Source organism: Perca flavescens, chromosome 22 (genome assembly GCF_004354835.1).
Source record: "Perca flavescens isolate YP-PL-M2 chromosome 22, PFLA_1.0, whole genome shotgun sequence".
NCBI lineage: Eukaryota > Metazoa > Chordata > Actinopteri > Perciformes > Percidae > Perca > Perca flavescens.
The window spans coordinates 15527178-15554170 of record NC_041352.1 but is presented as its reverse complement, the minus strand read 5'-3'; the positions used below and the strand labels follow the sequence as shown (position 1 = coordinate 15554170).

Below are 26993 nucleotides of genomic sequence, written 5' to 3'. Positions count from 1 at the left end.
GGGAGGGTGTTTGGCTCGAGCTCATGGTGCAAAGGACCCTAGGGTAAATTACTCCGAACTATCACTTTAAGCTGCAAAGCGTCAACGGAGTCGTCAAGGAGCAGCAGGCGAGCAGAGACCTGAGACTAGAGGAAAAATGACTCAAGACAGGCTTCATAAAATAGAAAAGTAAAAGATTTATACAGGTTGGCCTTTTGAGAACATCTCAATCAGTCAGTGTTGGTCTTGTTCACTTAAAACTGGTCCTTTGTCTCTAACTTGTAGAAAGAAGTGCAGCAAACATAAAAATAAATTAATTCCAAATGCTAGCATGCTAACAAGCTGAAGAAAGATGGTGAACATGGTAAACACTATACCTGCGAAACATCAGCATGTTAACATATACTGTAGCATTCAGCTGAAATCACCATTGTGCTTAAAGTGCAGCCTCACAGAGCTGCTAGCAAGGCTGTAGGCTCTTTTAGTCTTGTTTGTGTATCTTTCGTCTTCAGTTAAATGTCTGTGAATATTGCACAGCCTCCAGAAGCAGGTTATTGGCATGAACTCGGATATTTCACGGAGTGATGGCGTCAAGTCTCTAACAGAAAGCATGAGCATGTTTAGAAGAAGAAGCGTGCAGCTTTAAATTGGAGCACAGGATTTTTCACAGTTTGTGATTGTTTGCTACCTCTTCAACAGATTCTCACTCCCATCTCGTAAAATACGGGTGCTTGGTCAGGTGCCTTTGTCGTTGTTATTGACGCTAAAAGTCTCCTTTAGCGTTATATAACGCCCTTTATCTAAACGCGCTTGGTCTATTGGCTTCCCTTTTGATGCAGTTATGTAAAGGAAAAGGTTGTGGGTGGGCTTATGTTTCCGTGACACGCGGGAAGAATGGGACGGTTGGGTTTAGGAAAAGAACAGACGGTTGAGTTTAGGAAAAGAAGAACGGGGTGGTTGGCTTCAGGAAAACAATAACGGGACAGTTGGGTTTAAGAAAAGAAAAAAACGGCCGGTTGGGTTTAGGAAACGTGACACGCGGGACACGAACCCTGGTCTCCTGAGTGAAAATCCTGTGTTGTTTGACTCATCCACCACCCCAACCAACCTCCCTGTGCGGAATTTTGGCCTTTCATACTACTCGCTACCGTAGTCGCTCTTAGTGTTACATCATCTTCAAACCCCGTGTAGCTGCTGCTCTCCCTGGTACGGGCTCATTTTTCGTCGCTTCAGACGCTGATAGCCACTGTCCTAACGTCCATATTTTACGAGTTCGGAGTGAGAACGGGTTGACCTCTTCAGTGTCAAACCAGCAGAGTGAATCTAGTGGCATATATCTGCATCCATAGCATGCAGCAGGAGTAGCATGATATATATATATATATATATATATATATATATATATATAAAGAAATTCACAGTAAAGTGGTTTTCTGTTTTGAGCAGGGACCACACAATATGCTAATGTAATTCTCCTGTATCACATTACTCTCTGGGGAAACAAAGAAAAAATTCACAATTTCGACTGCAGGCATGTTGAGCCCCGGCCACAGACAGCTGGTGCGAGCTAAAGGCTTAGTTAATACATTCACAGACTTCTATACTCTCTGAACTGAAAATATACCTTGCCTGTGTTTGCTTGTAGCTTCAGAGTTGTCGGTTACAGTTTTAATCCTGAGAATGTATGCTGTTTACAGGCAGTAGCTTTATTTACTCATAATTACTATGCAGAATACAATCAAAGTAGAGCTGTCATACACAAGGGTGTTTCCCTGCCTGGTGCATGCTGGGAGAGGCTTCACGATGACAAGGCAGTGTGTTTAAAGTTTTAGGTCATACTTTATTTTGAAAGTGTTACTCAGCTTCCTATTAGTGAGTAAAATGAGTTATTGAAAGTCTACAGAGTATAACTTAGGCATATATAAATAGAGATAAGGACAGGAGGTTTTCCTCTTTTTCTTCCAATAGTGATGAATTAACATTACACCAGTGTCCCTTGTGCAGAGAGAAATTTGATAGTGTCAATACATTTTCTGTTAAACTACAATTACACATTTCAAATATTTCCCATTTGAAATGCAAGTTATTTCATTATTGATAATTTGATTAGAATTTCCAGTTAATACTTTCAGTAAGTGCACATTACAATTTCTCAAAGTCCAAAAAGATGTTGTGAAATGTCTTGTTTTGTCTGACCAACAGAGCCCAAACCCCAAAACATTCAGTTAGCTATCATATATGACAAAGTGAAGCAACAAATCTCTCGTACATTTAAGAAGTGCCAGTGAATATTTGGCCCTTGTGCTTTAAATTGATCTTTCCAAAAGATCACATCGCTCTACATAAATTCTGCATGTATTTAGCTGAGTCGAAGAGCTCATGTTGGAGTGCTAATTTAGATGTTTGCTGCATATAAAAGCAAAGGTTAACTAACTGCATGAATAAATACATTTTTATAATTCCAAGGTATCACCATTATGATCAGTCAAGTGTATTGAATTAGTGTGTGCAAGCTTGTTGACTGAGACCTCCTTAGCTTAATTACAGACACTGAATTAAAAGGTTCATCTGATCCAGTGAATAAACTCGCCTCTAAATTACTCCATCGCCGCCTGAGAGCGGAACACCTCACCTCATCTGTCTAAATGCAGCAGAGAAAATCACTGTTTAAAAAAAAACCCATCTATTTCTTGAATTAGGGGACACGCCATTGAGTTTTTAAGATAAGATACGATAAAAAAAAAGATATATATTATTGTCCCAGGGGTCAATTTTGCTTAGGCAATAGTAATACACACAGCTGTTATCAATTTGAAACAATAGTTACAAAACAGTACAGTGATAGACATTTGCTGGCTCTACCTGAAAGTAGTCTATATCCGACGTTTCACTTCCTGGATTGCCATCGAAAATTCCACCGGATTTTGTTTTTTTCAGCCGGATGTCCATTTACTTCTGTTTTTTTTGTGTTGGAATTTTAACTCCGGTGGATTTATGAGGACTATGGTTAACTGCTCCTCAGATCTCTGCAGGGTAAATTGAGACAGCTAGCTAGACTATCTGTCCAATCTGAGTTTTCTGTTGCACGACTAAAACAACTTTTGAACGTACACATTCCACCAAAACAAGTTCTTCCCAAGGCTATTTTGCAGTGGTGCCGTTGCTTTTCCTGGTGCTAAGCGCTGCCCATGACGATTGTGATTGGTTTAAAGAAATGCCAATAAACCAGAGCACGTTTTCCTCCCATCCTGGAATGCTGTGTGGACTAGCCAGATCCTCCTCCGCAGCGCTGTGGAGGAAGGTCTGGCAAATCGAGACTAACTTGAAAGTAAGAGTTCAAATTCTACAGAATGTGTGACGGGTGTGTTGACATGCTTTTATGAACGGTACAGGGCAGGTTTGTAAAGAAAACAAGATAAAGACATGTAAGGTAAAAGCATCACAATTGTAAAAAAATAAAGAATGTAACTATAGTTGTATTTGTTTATGTCCAGCTGTTAAAATATGCATTGGCTTTTTCACACCAGAATCTTCACTCATGCAGAAGCTTTGTTTGGTGCTGTGCAGCCCCAGTGATCACACATCCCAGTCCTTTATCTTCACACCAATAGAGTTAGACTGATTACATCATAGATCAATACTGTTTTGGTGCCAGAGAACTGACTCTGAACACAGCAGACTGCTTCTTTTTTTTTTTTTTTTTTTTAAACATCCTTCTGGGCCACATCTAGATAAACACTCTAGTTTCTGGTCTTTTGTTCTCCACACGCGTCACACCCTTTATGTATTATCTTTAATGTAACTTTTTTTTAATTATTATTATTTTACTCAGTAAAAAAAAAAAAAATTTAATTCCACTTTCCAAAAACCTTTTGCAAGTCAGATTAATTGTATCGAAATTAGGTCTTTCAAAAGGCACCATTGCCACTGCAGCAGCATCTGAATAATCAGCATTAGAGACCTCCCTTTACCATGACGACCTACAGCCAAACCTACGCACAGAATATCAATGCAAATATATGATGCGATGTGAATAAATTCACAAAGTAATGCGTTTTGTGGACTGGCATATTTTTTTATTTTACGACACTATCGCTACTCCTCTATCCTTTATTTATTTAGTTTAAGTTGTTGTCCGACAGTACATGGTCGAGCATACAAAGTGGGACACAATATTAACTTGCACAGCCTTTGATGCCAGCTCTGAAATGAAACTGCTATTTATCATCATAACCAGAACTCATATACAACTAATGCACCTACGCTCAGCAGCACTGAGAAGACTTTGAAATAATCTTATTTTCACAACCTGCTGCTTACACAACAGGTGTCCAGCAGGATCCAGTATATCAAAGTGCATGGAGATACTTGCGTAAAAGACATTTCTCATTGTGCACATGGACCAGGCTGCTGAATTAGCACACTGTTCACCCATCATCACCATCAGTTAAACCCCCACAGCTTAACCTGAGGGGCTGGAAGATTGCTTGAGCAACCTGTCACTTCAATTGTGGTTCAGACAAGACAATGTGCACTTAACTGAATTTACAGCTTCCTGCCTCTGGACCGCTGTATGTTGATCATTGATTATTGTCTTCACAAGGTGTAAATGGTTATCACATTTGATGAAAATGTACAGTATTTAAAAAAAACATCATTATCAACAATAGATGAAATGACAATGTGAATGGTGCTGCTTATGGTGACAAGCGTAAGACTTATCACTACACTAGTCTATGTCGACAACATTTCATTTCTGGGATTGCCTCGTTGCAGCCGGAAATTCCACCAGATGTCCCTTATTTCAGCCAGATGTCCATTACCTTACACTTTCTTTGTGTTGCCATTTTAAACTCCGGTCAATTTATAAGCAATAATAATAATAATAATATTAATAATAATAATAATTTTACATGCATGGATGCATTACATGCATTACAATACATGGTACTCAAAGACACTTTACAGTAAAACCAGCACATATAGCACATTCAAAACAGATAAGCAATAAAACCAACACATAAAACAAGGATATTAAAAGCAATAAAAAACAATAAAACCAGTAACTATCGGGTGAGAAATGTAAAATTATTGTATGTGGAAAGCTAATCTGAAGAGGTGTGTTTTGATTAGTGTTTTGAATGTGTCCAGGTCAGTACTCACAGATGTGTATGGGTAGGGAGTTCCAGAGGGAGGGGGCTGCAATGGTGAAAGCTCTGTCACCCCAACTGGTTAACTTCTCCTCAGATCTCTGCGTGGTAAATCAAGAAAGCTAGCTAGACTATCTGTCCTGTCCAATCTGAGTTTTCTGTCGCACGACTAACCTTTCAACTCGTTCCACCAGGACAAGTTCCTTCTCGAGACTATTTTGCAGAGGCACCGTTGCTCCGTCCGGCACATAGCGCCTCCCAAGGCGATTATGATTGGTTTAAAGAAATGCTAGTCTCGCATTGCCAGATACCCGGAATGTTGTGTGGACTAGCCAGACCCTCCTGCGCTGCGCTGTGGAGGATGGTCTGGATACTGGATTTGTATGCATTTTAGTAAAATTATTTTACTAGCTACTGTTTGCTTAATATCGTTTCAGTTGGTGTAAATGATGACCATCCTATCATACTGAGTAAAAGTGATGGTTCTGCAATAGTGTATTGAAACTCTCTAGGTGTTGAGCCTTGTGTTAAATCACTTTATTCCACATGATAATGTCCTAGTGTCATGGTGAGGTTGTCAAAGGCGTTTAATTGCTGTAGCATAGTACTAAAGGCCCAGGTGTAAAATACACAGCCCGCCACTGGTACACGGGAGGGGGAGAGGAACACACCATCAAATAAAAACACCAAAAACGTCAAAAAAGTGCCAAAAATGTTTGAAAAAAGTTTTAAAAAGCCAACAAAAACGGTGAAAATCTTCAAAAAAACAATAAAATGGCGGAAAAAAATGACATGTTGAAAACAAAAAAGAAAAATGAAAAAGCAATAAAAACAGCTAAAATCTTGCCTATGGCACCAAATTGGTTAAAACCTAACGATAGATCTCCGGCTTCCACTTTCCAAAACTACACTAACAACAGTTGGCTACAAAAACTCTGATGAACAATTTGGTTTGTATCCTTCAGGTGATGGCTTTGAACCCAAAAATCATATTCCACAGTATGTTATTGCAGATATCAGCTGGCAGCTTCAGCCAAACCAATGATTTCCTGTAATACAACAATCTCCAGTTTTGTACGTTTACCTTGGGCTGTGCTTCATAGTACACACTCAACATAAGGACCACATACTGGTCCCAATGTTACTCCTGTTAGAGCACCCAAGGGGGAAACACCCCATAAAATGACCGCTAAGAGTTTAATTTACCCTTTACGAACGGAACATACACGACATCACAGTGGATCAGTTAAGCAAATACAACAGATCACAAAATGAATAACCTTCTAAAGCAGGAAACATACATGCCTTTGAGGTGGATTTTGCCTGCCGCAAAATGTAATGTTGTGACTTGATGACGTTTACCCAGAAAATATAAATGCAGCTGCTCTTTATCAGTTAAGATTCGTTTTGGGCATGTCACACAAACAATACAATTTCCTGCCTAATTATCTGGCTCCCTTTTTTCTTTTTGAAAAAAAAAAACTGTCTGCTGCGCAGGCAGCGAAACCAATTTGAAGAAAAAATCCACAATGTTTGACACTAAAACACTGTTAAAAAGTAGCTTTTGTGTCGTTTGGTGCTTATATTTATTAACATCAAATCATTATTTTTTCCATCATAACAGAAATATTTTCAACTAAAACCTAAAATATCAACAACTAAAGTCAGGTACTGCTGTCAGTCCCTCAGAATCAAAAGGCACAAAAAAATCAATACCCCATGTGGCGGTGGCATCAACAGACCATAATGTAACATAGCTAGGAGACATAGTGCATTCATGAGTAAGAAATGTAAAGGCCTTTTTACACCTGGGATGAAATGGAAGAAATAACAACAAATAAACAGAATAATCGTTGGCGATTGTTCGGGTTCAAATCATAGACTGTATAAAACTGCTTCAAACCTTTCACACCAAGGCCGACACAACTATTTAAGTTCTGTGCATTCCACCAAAAATTATTTTTAACTCACTGGAGACTTGTTTAGAAAAGTTACAAAGATGCACTGCGAAATACAAAAGTTTGGGATTCGGTGTGGATGGGCTCATACAAGGAAGATAGGTTTGAATTTTTTAATTAAAGTGCGAATTTCTTCGAAACAACCTTAAAAACGTTCTTTTCTTGCCTGATAGACAACGTGTTAGAGTGAACAGTTTTAAATCAAGCAATATTGTTTTAAATGTCTTGTCACCCATCCTCCTCTCCATATACAGAAAGGAAATCACCTGCAGTAGCAACAGACTGTCCCTTTTTAAATGCGCTGATGACATGGTCTTGGTGGCCCGCTTGACAGATGAGCGCTCCCTGTTCACATGGTCACTCTCTGGTGGAGAGCTTCCTGGAACCGAACATCAGTAAGACCAAAGAGCTGTGTTGGGAGGGGGGCCGGACACCTGAAACTCAGGCTGGAGGCCAGGTGGCGGAACACGTTGAGATGTTTGAGTACCTTGTCACTAAGATCGACCACCACCTGTCCTTCACACAACATGCGGACCGGACGGGGTCAGCAAAAAGGCCCAACAGAGGGCATCTGGCCAAAAAACAGAACTTAGAAAAATCTTTCATTCCCACTGCAATATCCATTTTAAACAAGGCCCAATCGACTGTCACTACATTTGAATGCAGCTTTGCACACCTGCTCCTATTTATTTATGGAATTGTTTGTATTGTAATGTAATTTCATGGGAGTGAAAAAACTAAGTGCTGATAGTGTTGGCTCACTGAATATCTTATCTGGTGAGCGCATTTAAACACAGGATCCAGTGGTGCTGTTCCAACATTTTATTGTCCTCAAGGCAAATAAATGGTTAATACTTGGTTGCAGGTGGACGATGGACGATTTTGGATCATTAATGCTTCCACAATCTGCACAAAATGTTCTCCTTTTCTCTTTATTTTGAACAGGACTGAACTCGGCGATATCAATCCTTTCTTTGTTCTGCCTGGTGTGGTTTGGATTGGAGGGAAAAGTGTGTCACAGGCCTGAAGGGCGGAGTTATATAATCTTGGAAAGGGGAGTAGTTTTAGTCGTGATTGACAGTCCATGGATGGAGGTAAAGACTTGATATTTAACAGGAGTCTTTCCATGGGTGCATGTTTTTTATGTTGTTTGTCTATGTTCTATCAATAAACACAAAGTTTTTTGAGCCTTGAATCTGTTGCACTAACACCTGTAACACACACCTAAAGGCAACAAGTCGACGTCCTTCATTGGAGGTTGTCAATAAAGGAGATCCCTACAAGGACGGCTGGCTGAGAATAAATTGAAACACTCCATCATAAAATAACAGATTGATGATAGAGAACAGTGTGTGCAAATCCAAAAGGTGTTGTTTCCCTTTCAATGTATATTGATCGTTGCTCTTAAACTTTGTTAACTAACTCCATTATAAACCATTAAAAGCAGTAGGAGGATCTTCCTCTTTCACTTTAATAACACAAATCTTTCTAAAATGTATTATCTCAGGCTCCTGAATCAGTACACAGGAGGCACCTGAGAGGGCTGAGTCAGCATCTGCCGTTGATGCATTTACTCTATTAGATGGATTTCAGAAGCTACTGGCTGCTTTTCAACACCATTATATCCAGCTTCAAATGTCACATTCACAAGGTGAAAGAGGGAAGATCCGCAGAGCTTTTACACTAATTGGTGGCTCTGTGAGTTCGACAGAGGGAGCGGGCAGTCCTCCTTTAAGAGCCTCTGACGAGCCACCTCACACAACAGGGCGCCAGCTGCCCGGGCTTTGATTGTAGCCAGAAATAAACCTGGCCGTGACTATCCTGTCCTCAGTTTGCTACCATGAACATCCTGTCTAGAAACACAGGTGGGAGGGGAGGGGCCGGGAAAAAAAGTATTCAAAAAGTCACAAAACAAATGTGAATATTTGATTAAGGGATGAAACTGGTGATAATGTATATTTTTAACCAATGTCATGAGAAGACAACAACACTTTCTGACTTCCCTACCCTGTTGTGGCTTTTAGCTCCAAAATCATTGGCTTCTGATGGACTCTTTTATAAATAAATAAAAAAGTGGGTTACAAATAGATACTTTAATTTTTTATTTACTCAATTAATTCTAAAACAGCTGGGCACTGTGGATATCAGGAAAAATTTTACTCAAAAAGGAGAAAATATTGCGTTTGTAGGGGACTATTTTCAAGCACGGATTAATACGCATTTGGTGTTCTAGTGAGTATTACCAACCCTATCACCAGACAAAAACGTTGATGTTGGACCCCAGATTACATTCAATGACAGCATATTGTTGTTTGTTGATAGGTTTGGTATGTGTGCATGCAGATGTTTGAATGTATCTTATCTATTCTAAGGAGTTTCTAGGGACCAGTCAGTTTAAGATGATATGGTCTCACAGTAAAACCTAGCTTAGAATGTGTGAATCTATTATGAGTTTGGGCACAACTGTCACACAGAGAAATTGGAGCCAGGAATGTGGGAATCTATTAGGAGCAGGTGCCATAAAAGGTGTAGTTTGAGAGTAAAACTTGTGCGCTGACATAGATATCTTAAGCTGTGTGAGCACAAAAAAAGAGTTTAAAAGGGATCCATTTTGATGTACATTTTGGTCATTCTTGGGCAGACGTGTCTGTATGCTCATCGTTGTCCCAGTGTCATGAAAGTTTGTTGACTGTTTTAATAAAGCTGCATTTGATTTGTACTACTCGGACTGGTCGTCATCTTTGAGGTCTCCCAACATCATTTCTGAGTCATCACCCGATATCATTTGTTTGTTTTATGTCCAATATTAATATATATTTTTTTTAAATTCATTCATTCACTGATTTTGTTCTGTAGATAAATTGAGCTTAGAAACTATACATCTCTCTCCAATCACATTTGACCTTCATGCACCATTTTTAAGAGTATTAGTATGAGTGTCACATTCCACAGAAGTATGGCTCACAGAAAATAGCCATTGGCAGCTTAGAGCTCCATAGCATGACAGATTGTATTGCTGGATTTATAGCCGAACCTGTCCGGATCTACTTTGTGATTCTCCAGCCGTCCTCTGGGGACTTACTGCTAACATTTCTCAGACCTGTCTCAGTGAGATAAATAGGATGCACCTTGCCAACATGATTAGTCACTAAATCACTGTGCAATGACTTAGTCAGTTTTCAAGTCAAGTTTTCAAGTGAGTCTGAAAGAACAAAAATATAGCCTACTAGACAGACAGACAGGCAGACAGACAGACGGATGGATGGACGGACGGACGGACAGACAGACATGCAGACATGCAGACAGACGGGGCTGTGTGAGAGAAGTGGCGATTCAACTCTGTGGTATTTTTTGAAGCTTTAGTTTGTGGTCTTGAACATTAAACATGTTTCTGATATTTTGTCTATCCTAAAGGTTTCTGTCAGTTAAGGCAGTGGTTCTCAACCTGGAGGTCGCAAGATCATTTCTGGTGGTCGCCAGATGGTTGGGGAGAAATAAAGAAATAACATATTTTAGACCTTATGAATGGTTTTTACATTAATGTGTGAAGTATGGTAGATTTCATGTCTTATATTCAGAGCTTCATTTGTAAATCTGGAGGTCCTGGACCACAGACAGGGTGCTGTTCCGGCGGGTTAGGGGGAGAGAAAAAAAATCACAAACGCATTAAAAATCCACAGAGCCTGGAGCACACTTGAGAAGCGTAGGTGCTAGCTGCTAAAAAAATTATAATCATTAAAGCAAAGCATTGTTTGTTTACATGTATTAATCAGAGCACTCACAATAATCACTCAAAATCAGCAGGGGGAGGCAAGAAACAGCAGTTTACAGCGGTTTGCAGCTCTTTCTCTCATCGCCGAGAGGGGTGGGGAGGTCTCGTGCACCAACCTCATTATTTGACAAGGTTGAGAAACCACTGAGTTAAGGTGACATGTAAGGATTTAAATTAAAGTGTCAAGGGAGAGGTTATTGTATCACAATGATCTTTTCATATACAGAGTAATTTAATGCTTAACAATGTGATAACATATACTGGAGTATATGATACTCATGATACAATGATTCCCATTGAAAAGAGCTATCATTTTTCATCATTTTTTGTATGAAAATGAGTGGGATGGGGAGGGTTGCTGAATCTTGAATATCATTTCATGCCACCCAAAACAAAAACTGCACACTTAAAAAAAATTACATTTAACTTGAATCATTACCTCAGTGACAGCAACACTTAAAACACATGTATTGCAGAGCTATTAGATTTAATTATACTGGAAAGAGTGCCTTTTCCACAGCATCTTCCATTTTAAATTGGTTACAAATAGATTTTTGGGAAAAAGTTAAATTGCAACGGTTTATAAATCTTCAATGCTTCTGTCTTCAATAATTACCTCTTTACATATCTAACTGAATGGAGAGTACTGGCTCCAGTACTAAGTACTACAAAAGAAAAAAAGAACAAGGAGAAACCTTTTACTTTTTAAAAGGTGACTTTGGGGTATTTCTGCTTTACTGGATTGTGATAGCAAAGAGGAACAGGAACATTGAAAGTGAGGAAGATGACGCGCAGTAATGCTCTGAGGCTCAGATGAACCTGGGATGTCATGGCTGCATGCCACTTTGATTAGTTTAAATGTAAGAAATAGATACTCCAGACTCAGACTTCTTCTAAACCATTACACACCCAATTAGCTGTTTTTTTGGTTGGACTAAAATCCCATGCATCACAGTTCCACATAGAAGGGAACTGCTGTAGCAAAAAAACACCAATTAATCTGTTTCTCTTTCTTTTTTTCTCCCACCCCTCGGGCTGAAGCTCTTCATCTGTCTCTTTCAAATCTAGCTTTAAATATTTTCCTCTTGGCAGGCACCCACAAAAAAGTACAGACAGAGAGAGAGATAAAGTCTGTTCTGGCGGTCAGCCACGATGACACCACCAGGAAGACAACACAGTCTGATTGCAAGGTTGTAAGGGGAGTGGGAAAATAGAAAATGTAAGGAGCTGATGGAGAACTATTGGAACTCAACAACCACATTTCATACAAATGCAACAGCAGGGAAAGCGTGAAAACTGTCATATGTCATACTGTATGTAAGTGCACAGTGGAAGGACGCTGGTACTTAAGTGAAATCAACTGCTGCCAACATATGTGATATTTTGAAAATTATTTATTTTATTGTATCATCACTTTTAGCTGTTTCAAGCATTTGACCATCTAACTGTTTAGATCTCTCTGTCCACTTGTGCACAGTCAAACACTCTACACATGATGGATATTTTATCAGCTGACTCTAAAAGACTTGTAATAAGCTAGTTTCAAATTCGCATTAAAGGCTTTTGTATTTCTCCAGCAGATTTCCGGGCAGCATGGAGAAGGCTTTGAAACCAAACTTAGAACTTCATCTATAACAGACTAAGTCTAATTGGATAGCTTGAAATCTAAAAATGAAATGAAATATGTATCTTCTTGTGATCTAATTATCAATTTTTAAAAAGTTAATAGTTACATAGTTAATAGTTTACATAAGACATTTTTTGTAATCTAAAAAAACTTTGACTTGGATTCACTATTTAATATTTTTACTTATTTATTATTATATTTTTGATTTACTGTATTTTGTCTTTATTTTCACATATGTATCTGTTATTAATATTTTGTTTTTTATTTGTTTTATTTATTATCTTTTTATTATTTGTTAATAAATGTTATTAAATGATTCTTAATTGTATTATATTTATATGCATCTTATCTCTTTATTTTATTTTATATTTACATAGTCATGTAATTTGACCTCAGCATTTCTTAAATCCTCCTAAGGCCCTATTTTTTTAATATGTAAGATATTCAGGAAAAACTCACACTTGTTATTAGAAAGTATTAGAAAATGTCTACTTTTCTTTGATTTTTAATATAATTATTTCATGTATATTCTGTATGTGTGCTGTGTGTCTGATATTTTGCTGCTGTAACACTGTAATTTCCCATTTTTGGGATCAATACAATTCTATCTATCTATCTATCTATCTATCTATCTATCTATCTATCTATCTATCTATCTATCTATCTGTCTGTCTGTCTGTCTATCTATCTATCTGTCTGTCTATCTGTCTGTCTGTCTATCTGTCTGTCTGTCTATCTATCTATCTATCTATGTCTGTCTATCTATCTATCTATCTATCTGTCTGTCTGTCTGTCTGTCTATCTATCTATCTATAATGCTCAGACGTCCCCATATCTGTATTTATATTTCCCCCTCCCCAAACCTGCTCTAGCTTTCTATCTCAGAGCCCGGGAAGCCCACAGGCAGTTCATTGATTTCCTTTTAAGCGATAATTCTTAACAAGCCTATTAGTTTGACAAGGAAACTTCACTAAACCAGCTGTCAAAAGATAATTGGAATTTTAGATTCAAAGGCTGTTTTAACTCCCAGAAGTGTCATCAAGACTGTAACCCTGCTCTACTGTAGGCGACCCTGTATAATTTATTTCTGTTCATTCTCATGAAAAACTGAGGTCCAAAATAAATCAACCCTGTGGGTTTTGTGCACCAGAGGATCAGAAGACCAGGATTCAATTAGCATAGGAGATTGTGAGTGGATGTGATGAGATTGGGTGCTCAGGTGTAAGACAGGTAGGGGTTATCAAGGTGACATGTAAGGATTTAAATTAAAGTGTCAAGGGAGAGGTTATTTTATCACAATGATCTTTTCATATACAGAGTAATTTAATATTTAACAATGTGAAGTTTAAATTACGATTCCCATTGAAAAGAGCTATCATTTTTCATTATTGACAGCTTTTATAATGCCATAGTTTTAATCAAAAATGCATTTACACTGTATCAAAGGATTTGTTCTTTTCTCCACATCTCGATTCCCCTGCAATAAAAGTAATTGAACCACATTAAAAGTACTAAATGTGTCAAATTTTATGTCATCCATTGAGCATACTTTAAAAATAAATTAAATTATTTTATCTATTATACACTGTTCTTGCTGACACAGATTAATTCATTTTTCTGTATTTGGTGAAGTCTAATCAAAAGCTGGAATCAAATGAAAGTAATCATATCACTGTTAGGTTTTACTACCATCTATTTGCCCAAAAAAGTATGCACAGTTTTTTGTACATGAGAAATTATGTTCATGGTCCATAATTATTGTAAATGTGTTCATAATTCATAAGTATAACTGATTTAATTGCTTTATATTGTGTCTTTGTTGTTAACTGTGTCTTCCAACAGGTGAACCTACAGTAGTTTTTCCAATACATTCCCATGTTCTAACCTTTGCAAAGATTCTTCAGCAAATCACATTTTTCTCTCCTCATATAGCACTTATATAAAGGGCCACATTAACGTTTTATTGAATGATATGCTACCATGCAACAGACTTCCGCCGTGATAGCTTGTGAAAGGATTACCGTAAATTTGCTTAAGAATAATGAAGAATAGAATAGAAATAAATAATACCATTTGAAATGCTGAATGTATTTAAAATAGATTTTGATACATGGGACCCACTATAAGACTGGTCCTCAACATGAGGTCAAGGTACAGGAGTTTATTTGTACATTCCACACTACCAAACGCAGAGTAAACTTGCCACACTGTTACCCTGGGACATCGGGGCAGTTGCCCATTTTGCCCGTTTGGTAATCCAAGACCTGGGCTACCTTTCAGGATAAGTGAGCATTTAGGTTACCAACGGGGGGCCATGCTTTATTCGTTCTTGTTAAGAAGACTCAACAGCTTGCTCCAAACTTAACCCTACCCATGTTCTCAGTCTCAACAGATGCAACACATAACCAAAAGGACCTCATGTCCGGTCCAATGCTAAACAAACTCATATAAACAATATCACAGCGCAGCCTTTCCTCTGTGTATTTCCACACTGCACAATGGACGTGTATATCATTTATTGTCTTCATGACTCGAGCATTGAGCCTGTTTACAAGAATGAACTCTTATAACTCATGTAGATAATTAATCAATGAAATCCTCACTAGCAGTGCAGGAATTTATTTATTTAGTCCTGTTGTGCCATAAGTGTCAGTATCTTCTGTTAGCTGTCAACAAGGGTGTAACCAGGATGTAAAGCAACACTAGAGTTTATCCTGGGTATGCAGGTCTTTCTGCTGTCTTTTAATTAAATGCCTTCAGTTTTCCTGTTACATCAATGGTATCTTTGTGGAAAATAATGATTCCAAAATAATTTCCTGTTATTTGCTTCAACCTGAAAGAATTAGATTAGAGGATGATTCATAGAGTAACACACAACACTTCCACTGTAAAGAGTGTATTATTCAATCTTGTGCTTGTTGGCCCGAGTACTAACGTTCAGAGCCAACTTGAACAAAGGAAGGAAATCAGATTCAATGTTGAAGTCTGTTCCAAGAACTGAGACTAATCCCAGAAAACTTGTATAGCCTTTGTGGGGACAAATGTATTCATGGCATGCAAAGCTTAGCAGAGGTAAATACTGTGTAATTAATATACTCTATTATTGAAAGTGTTCACCGGCCTGCCAGGTTTCAGTGTGACATTGTTTCTTCCTGCCTCTTCAGGCTTACAATGTAGTGATTTGTTATTCAGAAATGTAAATATTTGCTGAGAGGCTTTTGCTGCCTTGAAAATCTGTGGTTGAAATACTGTATATCACATACACATACTTATTTCAAGAGTAATATCTCTGGAGACTAAAACAAAAACTGTATTGTCACTGTCACTAATTGCCATCTGTGACAGGCTACAGCTTCGCAGTGTTGTAGCTCTGGTGGTTAAATGAGTCATTACTGTGTCAAATTCACTTAAATTACAGAAGCATAAGGGAAAGCGATGTAAGTATGAAAGTGCGTTCTGTTGGTGAGGGCTGAGATTAAACTCTGTGTGAAGCATACTCTCATGAATACATTATTCAGTGGCTGTCTCACTACTTATCCAAGGATGAGATTCTGCATTTGACCTCAAGTTAAGGTAGCAAACAAAAATACACAGCCCATTTCTTTCCCTTTTTTGCTGATTATGTCCATTTTTTATCCATGGCTCTCTGGATAACAATGGTCAGTCTGCCAGTTGGTCCAGACTAAAATATCTCATCAACTACCTGACGGTTTGCTATGAAATGTTGTACTTATATCCATGTTCCCCAGAGAATGAACCCTTTTAACTTTGGTGATTCCCTGACTTTTCCTTTAGCTCCACAATGAAGTTAACATTTGTGGTTTAAAGGAAAATGTTTTAACACATAGCTTAATTAATGGTTTGCTGTATTTGCTAGATACATTGATGTCAACCTCAGGCTGAACTGCAAAACTAATGGTATTCATATAACTAAACGTTGTGTTTAGTCCCAAATAGCAAATGTTAACATGCTAAATAGACCTTAGCGTTAGCAAGCATTTAGCCTCACAGAACGGCTAGCATAGTCTTATTTTAAATGAACTTCTTTGGACATTCTTTGCTTCCTTTAGTCTTACCTTCTAAATACTTAGATCTCTCAGAATCACTAACACCATTTACACAATCCAACATCTTCATCTTTAAATTTTCACTCTGAACACAAAAATCTTTCAATAACAATTCACTCCCTCTCCTTTTCTTTCACAAGAACAGAATGAAAAGATGTATTTCAGCCCATTTCACTGTACAGATGTTGTTACAGGCAGCATATTTGGTCACAGAACGTAATGTAATGTATAATGTATAATTCAAGATACCAAGATTCCAGTATACTCTGGAGGACGGAACAGCATTGACTGAATCCTGCCCAGAGGCAAGTCAGACTGCCGGTGCACCAGGCACAGCTAAAACTAGACATTCAAAAGTGATAAATCATCAAAGTGGCAAGCTGCTGAAGCTTGACTTTGGAGAGGACACTCTTTTTCTTTGGTTTGTATTGAAGTCAGGGATGTGGGATTAGTTTCATTTGAGTTGCTCTTTCAGGGCATCTGCACCAGTGATGGCCATTGTAGCCTGCAGAAACAGACTGAACATTTTAAGAAGGGTAGCCTATAACAGCTAAATCACTGTACAATAGGTTAAGGTGTGTTCAAATATCAGAGAGCAATCCCATCCCAAGGATCTTGTTTAAGTAACATGTTGGTATCAGTGTATCAAACTATTCAGTGGCATGGGGGGGGGGGGAGACAAAAGGTTAATAGATCACACAAAAAAAAAAACATAATTCAGTCGTCATGAAGTAGGTCAGTAAATGTTTCATGAGGATGACTTCATTTTGTGCCAAGTTATGTGAATGATACAACCAGGGACTTAGTGTATAAGTGTCTACTACTCCTAGTTGCTGCCTCTTACGTAAAAGAATAGATTCAGGTAAAAAAGGTAAAGAAAAGACCATTTGGCATAAGGAGAACTTTTAAAGATTATTTTTTTGGGGCATTTTTTACACTATAGTACTACACTATATTTATTTAGGTTAAGAATCGGAATACATCTGTCACTACTGTATATATAGTTGTAAAAACGTTTGGACTCCATATACAATATCCTGGACTATACTGTTCTGGTTCAGTTGGACTACAGCTGTTCACTCAGAGGCTGGAAACAATACATGCACAATCGTAGGAAATGGCCAATTAGAACTAGTAAATACAAGCAAAAAAAACATATTTACAAGTTATCTTTATTTGTTTTAACAGAATTGTATAATTACAAGCACAGCTAAGGATCATATTCATTAAACTGAAAAACAAAACAAAAAAACTCCATTTACATCTTTTAATTCTTTCAGATGTCACACATATTCAGTCGTTTATTTTAAATTTACATATGTAGAATCATGTGGCTGGTTATCCAGCAGCCACCGAGCTGACAACTTCAATCTGAACTTTCTGCTAATACCCTGGTGAAGTGCAGAACTGCAGGCTGAGCAGTGACGTTCTGGATGCTGTAAGCATGCCCTGTGTGAACAGAGCAGTAACATCAGTAAAACAAACAAAAAGACTCTTAAATCGTCATAGGTATACATCTCTAATGTAGCTGTAAATTAGAGCTCAAAGGTTTAGAGGATACCTGGACATGACAATGACAGAGAAGAAGCAATCAACTAAAACACAATTAAACATTTTAATTTCGCCTTAATATATGTAATGATATTCTTACCACATGGCACCATAAAGGATGGTCCGGGATAGAAGCGCGATTGCTCGCCGTTGATGGTTACACTCACAGAGCTTGATAATAAGTTAAAAACCTTTAAAAACAACAATTAAACAATTAAAAGAAAGGATTAATAATGAAACACTTTTAAGATATGTGGTGTACAAAAGGACAGAGAGGGAGAGGATAAGATGACATAAAACACAGGAGTAGAACACAATGACAAGTGAATGACAAGTGTACTGACTGTTGTGGCACTGTGATCCACCCACAGAGGCTTCTTCATGTAGGAGCCCAGCAGGATTTTTCCACTACAGAACGAGTCACAGTTCAGGTCCACCAGGAAGCCAATAGCTCTTCCCTTATAAGAGTACCAATCAAAATGGTCTGGAGTGATGTCAGGACTTTCTGTAATATTAAACAGAAACAATTATTCAATGACAGGTCTGGCCAATCATTGCTTTATGTTTTAGACCCTTTCATAAGAATTTGATGATAATTCTACATTACAGATAAAAAGCAAAACCTTTTAAAATAAAAAAGTAAATTGAGATATTGGTGTATTATGTGAAAATGCGTTGTATTATATATTTTGATACAATGGGATATTAGTGTAATTAAGACTACTTTGTACATTATTTCGTAAATACATTTTTCAAGTTCCAAGCTCCATTAAGTATGCAAATGAGACAAGGAGAATAACCCACATTCAGCCTGATCATTTTAATACCAGGTGATTGTTTTTGTTAAGAAACAGTGTTACTTCCTTTCTTCTTGTTTCGTGTGTCTATTAAATTTACTGCAAATAAATCTATAAATTATTTAAAAACAGATATTTATCAGACGTATTTCCTTACTGTCATCAGGGATAGGCCAGAGACTCTTAAACCACTCTCTCAGGTTGGCCTTATCCTGCGGCTGTAAGACCAGCGGTTTGAGAGGAGGAACACACAGATCTGATAAAGAGAGAGCAGCGTGGACTCTGGGTAGTGGCAGAACTGGAACAAAGTAAAGATAAAATAAGTTAAATCTTTATTTATATTTTTTAAAAGGGATTGCTTGGCTATTAATCTAGAAAATTCAGTTTTCAATGAAACCACCAGAAGGCACTGTTTAAACTGGTGACCTGAGCTACATATCCAGACTTGAAAGGCCCAGCTGCTGCATCTTTTATTCTTTGCAGAAGGTGAAAGGGCTCAGTGTAAATGTTGCAGTCGGGTTGCCCAAATTTCGGGACTGACAGAACTGTCAAGGGTGGTATTTTCATTTCAGCTATCCAAGACTGAGCTCACTCTGGCATTTCTCTCTGTGTCTACAATGAATATTTAGAGTGATTTATACTTCTGCGTAAAATCTACGCCGTGGCTACGTACTGTACGTATGCAAAGACACGAACCTACGCCGGACTCTAAGCCATAGCCTGACTTGCACCTCTCGAAAAATTATATATTTATTTTTATTTATATATATATATATATATATATATATATATATATATATATATATATATATATATATATATATATCCTTTTAAACAACAACAAAATATGTTTGAATTATAAAGTAAATTAATGTATTATTTTGTTTAATGTTTAAGAACATACTCAAGTCCTCATCCTCCTCATAATGTTCAAGCGGAATCATGGAGGACAGCCCACTTCTGAGGGGTTTTAACCTGCCAAAAAAATAATTAACAAAATGATTAAAACTACTAATACAGTCAATAAGAGGGAGGTGTTAAGAGTAACATTTAGACTTTTCTTTACCTGCCCTCTGACTGACACATGCTGTCCTGTAAGGATTCACCAGCATCCATACTGGGAATATCTTTGGCAGTCTTACTGAATGTTGCACAGTCAGTAGCAGTGACTGCCTCCGCAGGAGGTGCACTGACTTTACGTCTGTTCTTCTGACCTGCATCTTTGCTGCTCACCACCGTCGGGGTCTCTGTGCCTGTAGTGAAAATGTCTCTAAATGTGGCCAGAGAGCGTTTGACAGTCTTTGGAGTCAACAATGGCTTCTGTTTCAAAAGAGGCACAAGAGATCCCCCTAGTGGTTTTGATGCGACTGCCATCTTGCCTTTTTTGGGGGTTCCAAGTCGAGATCGGTTCTGTTTTGACGGCTTTTTTCTTTCTTTACGAGGTTTGGGCTCCAGCTTCTGCGGCTGTAAGGAGATGCTTTCCACGTCCTCAGACCTGTTATCAACCGTCCACCAGTTACCGGGAGGTTTCCTCCTCCGTCTCTCTGATTCTTCTGACCAGAGCGGCTCCCTAGGTCCTCTGGGAGAGACAGGCTCTGGCGTGGACAGTTTTTCATGAGAGATGTGATGGTATACTCTTTGAAATACCTGCTGCCCTGTAAAACATCACATTTTAGTAAATTACAGAGATTATTGGTTGGTCTTTATGTTTACAAAACTCAAATGCAGGTATTACTTGAACAGATTTCAAGCACGTTTTGCTGATAATACTTATTTACTTTTAAGTAGGTTTTTAAACGCAGCACTTTAAATAGTAATAGAGTATTTTTAAATAGTCGTATTGGCACTTTTCCTAAGTAAAGGATCGGAGTAGTTCCCCTACCATTGACCTTACCCGAGTTATGGCTGTGGTCTCTGTGTGTCAGGTCCAAAGGACTAGACTGGTCATCCAGGTCCTGGTCCACGACCTCCTGCTGCTGCTGCTCTTCAAACTGCTCTGCCTTATTCGTGTGAAATACCTCGTCTGCTGTGTCTCCTCTTGTTTTTCTGTTTTTGTTCTGTTTGGTTTTCTTTTCTTTAGCTTTATTTGTGTTATGACTGGGTGAAGGTGCAGGCTGGGTCAGATTCCTTTTCTTTAAAACTCTGTTCTTCTTAGCCTTCACAGGTGAAGGTACTGTTGCGCTGGGCTCTTGGCTGTGCTGCTTTAACTTCTTGAGTGTTGGCTGGTTGTCTGTAACTTTTGTTTCCTCTGTGATCAAATTGTCCAACCACCACTGTCCAGGCTGCCTCCTTTTCCTTTTCCCTCTCCCAAGAATCTGGTCTTCAGATGAACTCCCTTCAGACACAACCGGTAACTTGTTGCGTTTGTCCTTTCCATCTGCTAAATCCCTTTCTGTCTGTGCTTCAGAATTCATGAATTTGTTGTCTGTGGGAAATGTTCAATGTTCCATTAAAAGCTTAAAATAAATGGTTCAACTGCTTTTCAATAGTATTTTATACATTTCACACTGCATCTCTAATACAATATTATCTAATACATTCATTTTCATTGTTTTTTATTTCAAAAATGTGTTTTCGGTTGCCATTACAAGTTTCTAGTCTCTACCGATTCCTATGTAAAATTACTTATTTTTTAAGTTTTTATTATTGTTGTTTGGTGTGGACCCCACCTAGCAACCACATTTATAGAAGTTAATGGGGATCAAAACAAAAAACAAATTAGGTTTTACCAAATCATGAAAATCTTAATTTTTGGTAAAATATTATTGATGTCTGCCATGCATTTGAGTCACAGCTGTTTCTTCTACTAAAAGTAAAGATCTTTAGAGTTCAAATTTTGAAACCAAATATTCAGAGTATACCAATTACTTCACTACATAAATGTCAATGGTGCTAAAGTTTGACATCTTTTAGTTTCCAGCTTTAAAACAGTTGATGTTGTATGTCAACATTTGGGGGCTACAGGAGCAACATCAACATTGCTTAACCTATGATAAACACTAGCAGAAATATGTTAGTCAACATCAGTCAGAGATTTTAACAGTAGGAGGTCCTTACCTGAAAGAGAGTCAAGGTATTCAGCCTCTGCATGCTTCTCGCTGCTCTCACTCTGTTCCTTCACAGACTCAACAGACATTGTCTCCTTTACTGCATCAGACCTCCGCGTCACTTTTTTGGCCCCCTTCAATTTAGTAGCCCTGCTTTTCTTGGCCTTTTGATTTCCATCTTTTAAAGACTTTGATCTCTTCATGTCAGAAGACTTCTGAGCTTTCTTTTCCATTTTCAAAGCGAGTTGATCTTTATGCATTTCCTTCTGACTCCATCTTCAGGGTTCTCCTCTTCCTTGTCATGTTCTTCAGATGGTACCTTCTTAACTTGTTTCTTTTTGTTTGGTTTCTCTTCTTCCATTAAGTCCCCCTCAGGAGGATCCTCAGGACTGGGCAATTCATCATCATTTTCAGGCTCAATCACATCATTTTTCCCTTTCACCTTCTTCGTTTTCTGATTGACAGTTTGACTTCCCAGTTTGCTCTTTGTCTGTTCAGAATCCTGCGGTTTTTGTGCAGTCCCCAGAGGGCTATCCTGAGTGCCCTTGTCTGTTGACCTGTCCTTGTCGTTGATGAGAGTCCTGCTTTGTCTCCGTTTCTTACTGGTGGCAGTTTTACTTGGGATGGAAAACCAAAGTGGTCTATCATCCTCCAGAATCAGGAAATCATCCTCTGGCTCAGGAGGAGGAGTGGGTACTTTCACCGGTGACCTCCCGGAACTAAAATGGCAAAACAATGGATTATTAATTAGTACAAGAGCCTTTAAATTATAAATGTATATTTAAGTTGTTTCCATTTTCAAATAGGAAGGCACTAGGGCTGCACAATATATCGTCATCGCAATATCAACTGGCGCAATATACACATTGCGAAAGATTGCAACATATAGCTAAAGACACTGATATTAAAGAAAATATCAATAGAAAACTACAATTTAAAGTGTAGCCTAACAGTCACGTTTTTTAGTGGTGTCTTTAATATAATATTTAATGTTTAATTTGTTAAATAAAAGAACATATCCTTTTGTTTGTTTTAAATTCAACAAACACTTTAATAACTTTATTTATCGCAAGTAATATCATTACTGCAATATTTAACAGTATCACATATTTTCCTCATATCGTGCAGCTCTACAAGGCACCATAGCGACAAACTCACCATGCAGGTTTGGGTTGTCCGGCATCTCTAAGCTTCTTAAGAAACGCCGGCATGTCTTTTCCTACACGGGTGGACTCCACCGATGGCTGCATGTGAACATTTTCTATTTTTTTCTCAGGATCTACAAGTTCAGGCTTCTGTCTCACTGCTAACACAGGTGGGCCTGAATTTTCTTGCCTGGGAATAGACAAAAAGAAAAAAAGAAATGACTTAATTAGTATTTTATGCAATACATCTTTCACAACTCTTTGGGCTGCACATGCATCTATATTTTCCTGACTCAATGTATTATCCCATTTTTGTTGCCATTTGTATTTTATACTGTAGCCATTAACAATAATGTAATTTACAGTTTTACTTATACATAAAATTGTATACGGTATTATGTTATAATTATACTTTTCATATATTCTTACTGACATATTTATAATTACATAATTGTACAACTATAAAATATTCTGCCAAAGTAAATCTTTGTATTAACTCTTTAATAACCATCCATTCAAGTGATGCCAAACTTCAATATCGGCCAGTACACTGTACGCAAATAGCAAATCTTACTACAAGGTAATGAATGCTGATATGGGACTATAAACTATCCAGTGTTGTTAAGTCACTAGTTCTAACGTGAATGCACAGCACTTCTTACTTTGGGGTTTTTATTTTGCCTTCCAAAACAGGTGCTGGAGGTTTTTTGGGTGTTTTTTCTTTGACTGGGTGACTCTCTTTGCTGCAGAAAAAAAATACACATTGCATGTACATAAGTGTAAAATCTAAAAAGGCAAACATCCAAGTAACGAATAAAGATACCAGACAATTAAATGTGGAACATCAAAACACAAAATGGACTCTTCATACTGCAATGGTCACTTGTTTGTGTATTGAAATCATCAGGTACTGATGGAGCATTTGGGCGTTTGCAGCAAACTAAATCATTAAGTTCAGAATTAAAAAGGTCTTTACCATGATCCCTCCACCTTGTTCTTGTGATTGGACATCTTGGGTTTGCTTAAAACAATCTTGCTTGGAGGAGACTCCAACTGAGAGTTGTCTCTTTTAAAAGGAAAGGAGAATTATTGAAATAAGTGTGCTGTAAATTATAGTGAAAATGAAAATGAACTGACTCTTGATGTGAGTGTTGACTAGAATCCTACACTTTATACAAACAACTTATTTCCAGCATGGAATGCATTAATAATTCCTTACTCATCTGTGACATGTCCATTGCACTGGGGGTTTTGGATGAGTAGAGGCTCTGTATTTGCCTCTTCTTTTCCTTCATCTTCACAGGCAAAGAGAAGTGGTGACGCAACTTGGTCTTTTTCATTGTCTAGCTCTTCAACAACCATATTCTCTTCAATAGGGCTAGATGTCTTCACTGGCATATGTGCTTTGAATGGGATGTCCAAATCTGCAACAACAAAATCAGCATCTTTAACATTTCTATAAAATAAAAGTGCAAGTCTGAACATTTAATGTGTTGAAATTAGAGAATTTGTCTCAGTTTAATACAGGTTTAAGTCTCTTACCAATGTCTAGTTTAGGACTGAGTGACCTTGTTGCAGGTTGTAGTACATCTCCTTTAGGACCCTAAAGAGTTACAAAACATATAGATAAAGACTTAACACACATACACACTACTGCCAAGTCTATAAACAAGCACATAATCAGAAAGTGGAAGTCCTCTGTTTTACTAACCAAGAAAAAGTTTTAGGGAAATTTTGGGACTGCCTGGCAGATGAAGTAAATCAAATTTCAAAATGGAAAAAAATAAATTTGTATAACTACTTTCTCATCAGCCCTTTCCCATGTGAAGACATAACAGCAGTGCTTATCAGTGACAAAAAACATAAAACTAAGCACCTTTGCATGTTTAAAAAAATCAATAAATCAATCAATCAATCAATCATCAGAGACATGCCTGCTACATTCAAAAGATACATCAAACTGCCTCTCAGATATTTTGCCTTTATTATTATCCAACACTGGAGTTAAACACGTTTTGACTACTTATATGTAATATTAGCAGAAGTCCCTCTAGTGATGGACTATACATTACCATTTGGCATTCTGGAAGTTGTTCCGTTAGGTGTCGTTCCGGGGGGACAGGTGAAGTCTCTTTCTTACACTGGTTTGTCTCAATATCAAATGTCTGGAGCAGAGTAGATGGGGGCAATAGGTCATCATTATCATGTGAGGATGGATCTGAAAATACAAGGTAAATGTAGGTTAACATAATCAAAATGCAAAACAAACGGCAAAATATTAAAGCAAAACAAATACATACTCAACTCACCCAAGTCGTCAAAAATCCTATCAATGTCTCCCAATGTCAGTGTTCCTTCCCATTGTTTAGATGCACTGAAAACATATAGGTTGGGTTAGTACAATTGCTGTAAGAACAACGTTTGAAAATTCCCACAACTGCTGAGCCACTCGACACCACTGAATAGGCATTACAAACTTATTTAAAACTCCCTAAAGGCAAATGTGTAGCAAAGAAATAACATAGGTATACATTATTTGTGACAAAATATGATTAGTGGGATTACACCCAGAAAGTGTATTGAGTGTATTGTAAGAATAACACACTCAAGCTCATGGGATATAAAAATGATATAAAAACATGATTATATGTATAACATGTAACGACTGCAGACAGCCTAAGTTTCAGCTCTATTGTTAAAACACTTACTCACAGAGTTCTCTTAATACATCCATGAGATTAAGTTACATACATTTGTTTCAAACGTACCTTTCCTTGTTTGTAAGGTAGCAGAGTTTCCTCTTCGGTCTCCTCTGTGAACCGACAAAATGTAAAGGAAGTTACTAGCTAGCGTTAGCGACTATTGTAATTTGGTTCCTTTGTAAATTAGAAGAAAAAAAGATTACCAGCTAAAATACTGAATGCAAATTTGTTCTTATAACTAAGCTACAGTTACATACGATGGGCAATATATTAGAAACACCCCCTCAGTGATAACGTTGCGCACTACCATTTAACAGCATCACAAACTAACGTTAAAGCCTCCAAAATAACCACGAAGTTGAAACCGTTTCACCAAAAACTGAAATTTAATGACATGTCATGGATGTTGGTTTTAGCTAACGTTAGCTACTATAAAACCTTATTTGTAACATGAGCTAGCTAGCTAACGTTACTTTGCAAATGAGTGTAACGTTTAGTTAGCTACACCCCCCACCCCACCCCCTCGGATGTCGTTAACGTTACATGTACAGTATGTTAAGCACTCTTTCCTCAATAGCCCAACAGAAAAATTTCAAAACAACTTACCAAGGTAGGGTAATTTGTCTCCATTTGGGTTAGCTAGCTAGGCCAACTTTAGACGTTAGACGATTGTTTCCGAGAGCGATACCTAGCTAGGTTATGCTAACGGTTAGCTAGCTATCATTTTGTTTTTAATAACTGTTCTTAACGTTACTTGATTAGCTCCCGAAATGCATTTATTTGAATCCACTCTCTAAAATCAAGTAAGGAACCACTATGTAATCATGTAAAATCTGGTGAGCCAGCTAGCTAGCTATATTGCCCGTTTGATGACAAACGTTAGCGGTAGCAAAACGGCGCAGTTTACAATTTGTAAATAACTAAATAACCCGCGCACTATGAGCCCGGGGTCTTTATGCCCTGCGTTTAGCCTCTCAGGCAGCACTATCGCCAATGTGTCAGATGCTTAAAGCATAGACAGTATATAGGCTCACAGCAGCCTGTGGTTTAAAACTATAACATATATCAACTACTACAACTATCCGACTGATGGAGCTTGTTGCTTGTCAACGTTTTGGATTTATAACATAGATGGATGCCTAGAAGACAAATTCTGGGATCAAGTCTTCCAAATCACAGGGTGTTCTTCTTCCTCTAT

General features: G+C 37.8%; 2 protein-coding genes across 2 annotated transcripts; both read right to left on the bottom strand.

Moving 5' to 3' along the window:
- Window positions 1-17827: 17827 nt before the first annotated feature.
- si:ch211-161h7.4 (uncharacterized) lies at window positions 17828-22177 on the bottom strand. Its single transcript, XM_028569857.1, has 8 exons — window positions 21959-22177; window positions 20796-21326; window positions 19968-20556; window positions 19806-19876; window positions 19059-19199; window positions 18449-18609; window positions 18205-18295; window positions 17828-18002 (listed from the first exon to the last, which is right to left on the bottom strand). The coding sequence occupies exons 1-8, from the start codon at window positions 22149-22151 to the stop codon at window positions 17920-17922; spliced, it is 1860 nt and encodes a 619-aa protein (XP_028425658.1). The 5' UTR covers window positions 22152-22177; the 3' UTR covers window positions 17828-17919.
- LOC114549517 (microtubule-associated protein 1B-like) lies at window positions 22091-26976 on the bottom strand. The gene is made up of 10 exons (XM_028569858.1): window positions 26402-26976; window positions 25862-25905; window positions 25403-25467; window positions 25166-25311; window positions 24636-24696; window positions 24313-24517; window positions 24070-24159; window positions 23756-23836; window positions 23107-23283; window positions 22091-22667 (listed from the first exon to the last, which is right to left on the bottom strand). The coding sequence occupies exons 1-10, from the start codon at window positions 26423-26425 to the stop codon at window positions 22184-22186; spliced, it is 1377 nt and encodes a 458-aa protein (XP_028425659.1). The 5' UTR covers window positions 26426-26976; the 3' UTR covers window positions 22091-22183.
- Window positions 26977-26993: the final 17 nt, after the last annotated feature.